This window comes from Octopus bimaculoides, chromosome 17 (genome assembly GCF_001194135.2).
Source record: "Octopus bimaculoides isolate UCB-OBI-ISO-001 chromosome 17, ASM119413v2, whole genome shotgun sequence".
NCBI classification, from domain to species: domain Eukaryota; kingdom Metazoa; phylum Mollusca; class Cephalopoda; order Octopoda; family Octopodidae; genus Octopus; species Octopus bimaculoides.
Window position 1 is genome coordinate 52789058 of NC_068997.1, and position 9045 is coordinate 52798102.

Below are 9045 nucleotides of genomic sequence, written 5' to 3' on the forward strand. Positions count from 1 at the left end.
TATATATATCAGCTGTGGAGCATGGGTCTTCTTGAATACAGCAAGGTGCCAGGCCTTGTCAGTCCTTTGTCATCTCATCTGGAAGGTTCAGCACCTTGAGGTCGTCCTTCAGTACTTTGTCCTCCTGGGGTTGTCTTTCAGTACTTCATTGTGGTTTTGATAGGGACATATGTACAAAATAATCTGACCTGTTGTTTTTTTTTATTGTTTTTGTTTTTCCTAGGGTTCTTCGGAAGCTTCTCAAGAAAAGAAGTCTAGTCATCAGTCGGTCAACATATGCAGGAACTGGTGTCTACGGTGGACATTGGTCTGGTGACAATCATGCCGCATGGGAAGACATGTACTATTCAATACCAGGTGGGCTCCTTTGCACCTGTCTCCTTTTTGCTTCTTTGTTTTTGTTGTTTTGTAGCCTTTAACCTTTCACTTTTAACCTTTGACCTAGAACAAAACGAGGCCTCACAAATTTTACTAATTGTCAAGTGGTGGGGAGACAGACACACAGACATGCATACATACACATATACATACATATGCATATATAAAATATACGTATATATATGTATATACCTGTAAAATATATGTATACAGGCGCAGGCATGGCTGTGTGGTAAGAAGCTTGCTTCCCAACCACATGGTTCCAGGTTCAGTTCCACAGCGTGGCACCTTGGGCAAGCGTCTTCTACTATAGCCTCAGGCCGACCTAAGCCTTGTGAGTGGATTTGATAGACGGAAACTGAAAGAAGCCTGTTGTGTATATATATGTAAGTATGTTTGTGTGTCTGTGTTTGTCCCCCACCAACATCACTTGACAACTTATGTTGGTGTGTTTACGTCCCCGTAACTTAGCGGTTCAGCAAAAGAGTTTGATAGAATAAGTACTAGGTTTACAAGGAATAAGTCTTGGGGTCAATTTGTTCGACTAAAGGCAGTGCTCCAGCTTGGCTGCAGTTAAAAGACTACCAAATACTCCACAAGGCACTGGCCTTTATTAATATTAAGGGGGCAAGCTGGCAGAATCGTTAGGATGCCAGGTAAAATGCTAAGTAGCATTTCATCCAAATTTACGTTCTGAGTTCAAATTTGGCCAAGGTTAACTGTACCTTTCATCTTTTTGGCGTTGATAAATTAAGTACCAGTGAAACACTGGGGTTGATGTAATCGACTAGTCCCCTACCCCAAAATTGGTGGCCTTGTGCTTTTAGTAGAAAGGATTATTATTATTATTATTATTACATGTTTGACTTTTGCTTTGTAAAAGTTGACTCCAAGCCTCACCCAGAGACCTCAAGAGACAACAAGTTAGAAGTTCAAGTTGGTGTTGTTCTTATTATCATTATTATTATTATTATTATTTTCATTATTATTATTATAAGACTAGTTGATTGGCTAGTTGATTAAAGGCTGTTAGAGAAAATGCATTGTATTATTTTTTCAGTGCTTTGCATTCTGAGTTCAAATCTTGCCAAAGTCAACTTTGTCTTCTTTGTCTTTCATTCTTGAAGAGTCAGTAAAATGAAGTACCAGTCAAATATTGGGGGCAATTTAATCAACTAAACTTTTCTTTACTTCTCTGCTTCACCGTTCCTACATGCTGTAACATTTCTTCAAATTCCTTCTTAAATTTCTCTATTTTCTCTTATTTTCCCAGAAATGCTAAACTTCCAATTATTTGGTATGCCAATGATTGGCGCTGACATCTGTGGTTTCTTGGATCCCACCACAACAGAACTGTGCGTACGATGGACCCAGATTGGAGCATTTTACCCTTTTATGAGGAATCACAATGGATGGAATTTTCCAGTTAGTTTTGTGACTTTGTCCATTTCTTTTAGACGTGTGTATGTGTGTGTGAGAGAGAAAGAGAGAACGTAACTCTATATCCATGTATGTATATGTTTATATTTATTATCTTCTTTTATTCAAAGTTTAGGTCAGTGATCCTTTCAACTTTAAGTCATTATCAAATACTTAATAGAAGTCTATATAAATATGTGTAGATACATTTCTAAGCGTGTGTGTGTGTGTGTCACATGGTTTCGGGTTCAGTGTGTGTTGTGTTCTTGAGCAAGACACTTTATTGCACGTTGCTCCAGTTCATTCATCTGTAGAAATGAATTGTGACATCACTGGTGCCAAACTGAATCGACCCCTTTGCCTTTCCCTTGGATAACATCGGTCACATGGAGGACAGGGGAGGCTGGTATGCATGGGCGACTGCGGGTCTTCCATAAACAACCTTGTAGGTGCAATCCCATGGTCATTCATCACCAAAGGGGGTCTTTACCCTTTTATATGTGTATGTGTGTGTGTGTGTATATTCATATTTATAACTGCATGTATGTATATTTGTATATTGCAGGCCCAAGACCCAGCTGTATTCGACGCCCGTGCTCAAAGTGCTATGAGGAAGGTATTACTAACACGCTATAGTCTACTGCCTTATCTCTACACCCTTCTTCACTACAGCCATCAAGATGGCTCTGCAGTTGTTTGGCCCTTGTTCTTCATGTAAGTTCTTCTCCCTATCATTTTGTTTTATATAATGCTTGTTACCTAATATGGGTATTGGGTAGCGACCACTGCAATCTTTTTAGTCAACAAATATTACAAAAAAAAATGAATTGGATTTTGTATATTTTTGCTTTTAAGACATTATACAGTGGTACCTGCTTACAGCTAGGCAGACTGTGGCTGTTGATAGTTAAGTGTCTTGGTCGTGGGCATAGTACAGTGAACTATGGCTGATTTTGGTTTTACACATTGAAACTGCTTTCTCTGATGAATGTCATTTCGTATTCTTGCTTTTACTGATTCCATTCTTCATCCCCATCATCTCATTCCTCTCTCTCTCCTTCTCTTTCTCCTTACTGATGTCTTATTTTCCCCCTATTGTGATATCTGTCCACTTATGTCCACTAACGCCCCTTATTCTCACTGTTAATGTCTTCTGTCCCCTTCTAATCTCTTCTTTCCAGAGAACCCAATGAAGAGACCTTCAAGATTGATCGACAGTTTTTGTGGGGCAGTGATCTGATGATCAGTCCAGTCCTGAAACCAGTAAGTTTTGTTTTGTTTTTATTGAGGGTGGATGATGGAATACCTTTAATGAGGGTGGCTGGGGCATTATTTTTATTGAGGCCATAATATCTGTATTCAGGGTGAGTAGTGAAATGCCAGTAAAGCACGAAACAAAATTATTTTTTGTGTTATTTTGTTCACCCCCTCTACAATCTGAGCTCAAATTCTACCCCAAATCCTATTTTCTTCTTGTTTTTTCGAAGTCAATAAGTACTCAGGTAGACATTTTTACTGTATATATCATCATCACTTTCTTTTTAACTGGTGCCATATAAAATGCACCCTGTTCTCTCTGTAAAGTGGTTGGTGTTCGGAAGGGCATTGAGCTGTAGAAATCCTGCCAGAACCGACAATCGGAACCTGCTGGAGCGCATCTGGTGTGCCAGCTCCTGTTAAACTGTCCAGCCCATGCCACCATGGAAAGTGGATGTTAAATGATAATGATGATCTTCCATGCTGGCATGGGTTGCATGCTATGACAGGATCCAGTGAATCCAAGGACTACATCTTGTTCCAATGTCTTGTTTTGGTATTGTTTTTATGGCTGCATGGCCTTCTTAATGCCAATCATTTTAGAGTGTGGACTGGGTGTTCTTTCGTTCCACCTGCATTATTGAGGTGGCCATGCAGCTTGCAGGACTACAAGCCCTGGGGTGGGGGGTCAGCTTCATTCTAGGGATGTGAGATAGTTGAACTATGAGAAGACGGGGGCAGTGCAGGTTCTTGTAGCGGATCTGCATGGCTACTCACATTTAGTAGGGGAAGGGGGCAGAAAGAGAAAATGAACAGTAGCGGCTACAAGAGATAGATAATGGTGATGAGGTACCTAGACGGCCCCACAAGGCACAAATGTGTATATTTGTATTCACAATGTATGTGTACATTTATACGTTTGTATATACACGTATAAATGTACACGTGTATATGTACATACACACCTGTATGTGTGCACATCATTACCATCATCATTTAATTCTGTTTTCTATGCTGGTATGGGTTGGATAGTTTGACAGGGGCTGGCAAGGCTGGAAGCTGCACAAGGCACGTCTGTTTTGGTATGGTTTTTACAGTTGGGTGCCCTTCCTAATACCAACCACTTTACAGAGTGTACTGGGTGCTTTTTACATGGCAGCAGCACCATTGCTTTTCATGTGGTACCAGCACCAACAGGGTCACCAAGTTCCTTGCAAGACAAAAACCCCTAAACTGGGAAGGGGGTTGGGCAGTATTGAGGGTGTGTGGTTTTGTGCCAGTTGACAGATTAAAGGTACAGAGGGACATTTACATGTGTGTGTGTGTGTGTGTGTGTGTGTGTACATAATTCTAATGTGTTTGTGTTTCTTCTTGCAGAAAACATTCAGTACCAAAGCCTACTTTCCCAAAGGTTTATGGTATGACTTCTACACTGGCAACATGATTAGTTCAGCTGGCCTCTACATGTTCCTCGATGCTCCATGGGACAAGATTAACCTACATGTTCGTGGAGGTGCAATCATACCAACCATTGAACCTGATGTCACTACTACAGCATCGTGAGTGGTTTTTTTTTTTTTCTTTCCTTTACTTGAGAGTTTCAGGAGTTTAGTTCAGCCAGGAACTGGTAGATAATATATATGTACACATACATGTATATGTTAGTGTATGTGTGTGTGTGTGTGTGTGTAAATGAAAGGGTAAAAATGAAAGAAGAAATAGTTATAGTAAAATGAAGTATGATTCAACAGTTGTTTGATGACCACTACACATATTTCGATACTGTCAGGTATCTGGTAATTCTAACGGTGAACGAGCTCTATTTTGTATACTCTAATATGATTTTAACGGATACACCTCAACCCATATATATATATATAAGTTTCATCCAGATCTATCCAGCGGTTCTTGAAATATCTTGTCTGTGGACAAACAAGCAAACATGACTGAAAACAATACCTCTGCCTTTGCTAAGGCAGAGGTAATAAAGGATTAAGACGTTATGCAAAGTCTCTTACAGCTGTTTCTAGAACAGCTGTGCATATCTCACTGAGCAGAGATTTTCATACAAAAATGATTATATATATATATGTAGGCAAACAATTAAAAATGCTTTATAAACTCTGTGACATCCATAACAATATCTTTTAATGAATCTAGAATTACTTAGTTTGTTTCTCCAATTGTTAAAATTGTTGTCTGTTTGGAATGTTATTTTCTGTTTTACAGGAGAAAGAAGAAATTTGGTTTATTTGTTGCTGCTGACAGTAACAGCACGTCGAGAGGGGAACTTTTCTGGGACGATGGAGAAAGTTTCGGTAGGAGACTTATTTTGCATATATATTGAGAGTTGAAATAAGATGGTCATTATTATTATTATTGAGTGAGAGAGCAGTGCATGCCATCAAAGTAACACTAGGGTAAAATATACGAAGCCCGTTATACCCATCATGACGACCCGTCTGATAAGGGTACACCATGCACATGCATCACAACCATATGTGCGTGACATGGTGATCTCATATAAAGATAAACAGTGCATGACCTTGCAGGTGGGGCCCAGCTAGAATTTTCTTCAGGTCAAATAGCCCATCCCACTCCAGAGTTCCCTGAATAAGGATTGCTTAAGGTGAATTATATCCACTAGTGAGGTCATCAGGTAATTCACAAGACAAGACCCTTCAACTGAGTGGGGTGTAGTTTTAAGGGAGGTGGCTTTGTACCAGGCGATGAGAGGTTAAAGTGTGAATAGAAGGATAGAAACAGGTAACTTTCTGTAGAGGAAAGACATAGCTACTCCTTTTCGAAAAGGTGTGAAGATGGTGAAGATATCACAGGTGTGGTTGTATAGTAAGATGTTCACTCCCTAAACTCATGGTTCTGGGTTCAGTTCCAGTTTTTGGCATCTTAAGCAAATGTCTTCTGCTATAGCCTCATGCCAGCCAAAACCTGTGAGTGGATTTGGTAGATAGAAACTGAAAGATGTGTGTGTGTGCTCAAGTGTGTGTTTGTCCCCACAAAACTGCTTGACAACTGGTGTTGGTTTGCTTACATTCTTGTAACTTAGCAGTTTGGCAAACAGCATTGACAGAATAAATACCAGGCTTAATAAATAAGTACTGGAGTTGATTTGTTTGACTAAACCCATTTAAGGTGGTAATCCAGCATGGTCACAGTCCAATGTCTGAAACAAATAAAAAATGAGGATCCTACAGAGGTGATGGTCACTGCCCCCTCCCCTTCCTGGTGAATTAATCATAAATAAAGCAATATATTTATACTGTATATCTGTATCTTTTGCCATTGTTACTTCTCCATTTTTTTTTGCACTCTGACCAATCCTTCTTCCCCATCTCTCTCTTGCAGATACAGTGAAGACTGGAAAATACACACATTTAGTGTTCACGGGTGCACAAGTGAGTTTGAATTTCTTTTTTCTATCTTGTCCTGTCCCTCCTCTATACATACACACATGTATATGTAGTGTGTGGGGCTAAAATCTATAAATATATTCTGTAGTATTGCTTACTTACATGTGTGTGTGTGTGTGTGTTTATATATATATATATATATATATATATATATATATATATATGAAATTGGTGATTCACCCTGTCATGTCTGAAAGTTCCTCATTCACTCATGGGAACAACCAGATTCAGGTAAAGAAATATTCTTTACATCAAGTACTGAGTGGACTTTCCATTTGTTAAATCAAATACACACACATGCAGACGTACATACATACATACATGTGTGTGCATATATATATATATATATATATATATAAAAACACACATATGTACACATACACACACATTTATATTTATGTATATGTATACAAACACATGCATACAGATATATATATATATATACATACACACATAGATGCACACACACACACACACACACACACACACACACACACACACTCTGTTGTCTACACCAGTTGTTTACTGTGTATCCCGAATGTTATTTACTTCCAGAACAATGTCACCAGTGAAGTGTTGGCATCTGGTTACTCTCCACCGACTGAACTCTATCTTGGACATGTTTTGGTCTGTGGTGTTGCCAAAGGGCCGCACCAAGTTCTTGCAAACTCTAAGCCAGCAAAATTCATATGGTTTCCTAATTCACAGGTAAGTTGATGATAGCCACCTCATCACCTCATCCTCTTCATCATCATCACGATTAATGACCTGACAAGAGAAACCTCTCTGTCATTGTTTGACTTTATAGAAATAGCAACCAAACGTTCCTAAAATGAAGGACATGTCAGATAATGTAATCTTACTTGTTCTTTAAAGGGTGGGATGGTCACGGTTGGAATGTCTTTGGTGAAAGTATAAATATAAGTCTGCTCAATAATAGCTGACCTAGAGTTAAAGAACAACAACATCATCGTCATCACAGTAATTATTATTATCTCCTACTTTAATTACTTTGATTAGTCTGTATCAGTTTCATATCTTTAATGAACTCGTTAACCTCTTCATACGATTCTACCACCTTGCTGCCTGCTGACTCTTGAGAGAAAAGTCTTTTATTGACCAATGCCATGTGAATGAAATTAGGACAGAGGGAAACTGTAATGAAGCCTGTCAGTTGGATTGTACACACATTTCAGAGGTGCGACCTTGTCACACACATTGTTAGATGCATTTGAGCTGAGCATTACATTAAGGGCACCCATGTCTGTGGAATACCCAGCCAGTTATATCTGGTTAGAAGATAAGGTTTTTTTTTTGTTCTTGGAGCCTTAACTTAAAGTGTAAGGTGGTTAAGTAGAAAACTTCTCTATTTTTGGCAGAGGAATTTCCAGAGAGATGACATTCTGGGATGAACGACTAGGCATTATGGTTAGTAGAGGTGAGAGGTAGCTTGGACATATTAAGGATGCCAAGAGGTGGGAGATATGATTTGGCCTGCTGTTAGTAAAAGACTTGAGAAGCAAGTTCCAATAGAGTGAAAGGAGGGGGAGATAGATATGGTCAGATCATTGGATCTGAACCATTTTTCTTTTTATATATGGACGCCATTGATTTCTATTTTGTTGTGGTAAACCTCCATGACCACTTGAAGTTTAAGAACTAATTTTATATTTATTTCTTTTGAAATTCCTATTTTGTAAATAAAATGGTTGGCATTAGGAAGGGTCTCCAGCTGTAAAAACCATGCCAAAACAAACCTCGCTGGTGCTGGTGCCATGTAAAAAGCACTCAGTTCCCTCTGTTAGGAAGAGCATCCAGCTGTAGAAACAGGAAGCCTGGTGCAGTCTTCTGTGTTGTTAGCTCCCGTCAAACCATCCAATCCATGGAAAACGGATGTAAACTGATGAGGATGATGATGATGATAATTTGTGTAGTTTGAACTATCAATAATGTTAAAGAAAAAAAAATCTTGCCATTTCATGCAATAAATACATCTAAAGCAAAATGTTTTCTTGGACTCTTAAAATACTTCTGTGAGTCTCCAGTTTACTATTTTGATTTTGTGGATCCTCAAAGATCTTATATGGAGCTCAGTTGAGATGCACTAGATTAGATTGATAGGAACATAGGTAGAAAGATATAGACAGGTACATACATACATACATACATAGAGAGAAAGAGAGAGAGAGAGAGTCGCTTATTTATTATTGCAAGGACTTTGTAAATTTCCAATCTATTTTCTATTTTGTTTCCTTGTAGGTTTTAAACATCACCAACATGGCTCTCAGCCTCACTCATCCATTCACTATTACCTGGAGCTGATTCCTACAACACAAAAATGTATTATAACAAGAATAAACCGAAATTAAATGTAAAAAAAACCAAAAAAAAAAAAACCAAAGAGAACGAGAATGAGAGAGAAGGATTCTTAAGTAGAGGAGGGTAAAAGAAAGTAAAAAAAAAAAAAGTATTCGTTAAAGGGAAACAATCGAGAATTTTATTGCTAGTTTGGAAGTGATCTCCCTTTAAATGTCTTCGTATCTAGCTATTCAAGACCTAT

The 9045-nt window shown here is 38.6% G+C and overlaps 1 protein-coding gene across 1 annotated transcript in view; it reads left to right on the forward strand.

Annotated features, from left to right (window-relative positions):
- LOC106877278 (lysosomal alpha-glucosidase) overlaps window positions 1-8891 on the forward strand; it is a 30535-nt gene extending 21644 nt beyond the window's left edge. Inside the window, exons 9-17 of the mRNA XM_052973909.1 lie at window positions 224-357; window positions 1652-1803; window positions 2363-2511; window positions 2979-3060; window positions 4432-4613; window positions 5284-5372; window positions 6421-6470; window positions 7041-7193; window positions 8745-8891. Coding sequence (XP_052829869.1) covers window positions 224-357; window positions 1652-1803; window positions 2363-2511; window positions 2979-3060; window positions 4432-4613; window positions 5284-5372; window positions 6421-6470; window positions 7041-7193; window positions 8745-8807 — 1054 coding nt within the window. The 3' untranslated portion in view covers window positions 8808-8891. The remainder of the gene's footprint in view (window positions 1-223; window positions 358-1651; window positions 1804-2362; window positions 2512-2978; window positions 3061-4431; window positions 4614-5283; window positions 5373-6420; window positions 6471-7040; window positions 7194-8744) is intronic.
- The last annotated feature ends 154 nt before the right edge of the window (window positions 8892-9045 follow it).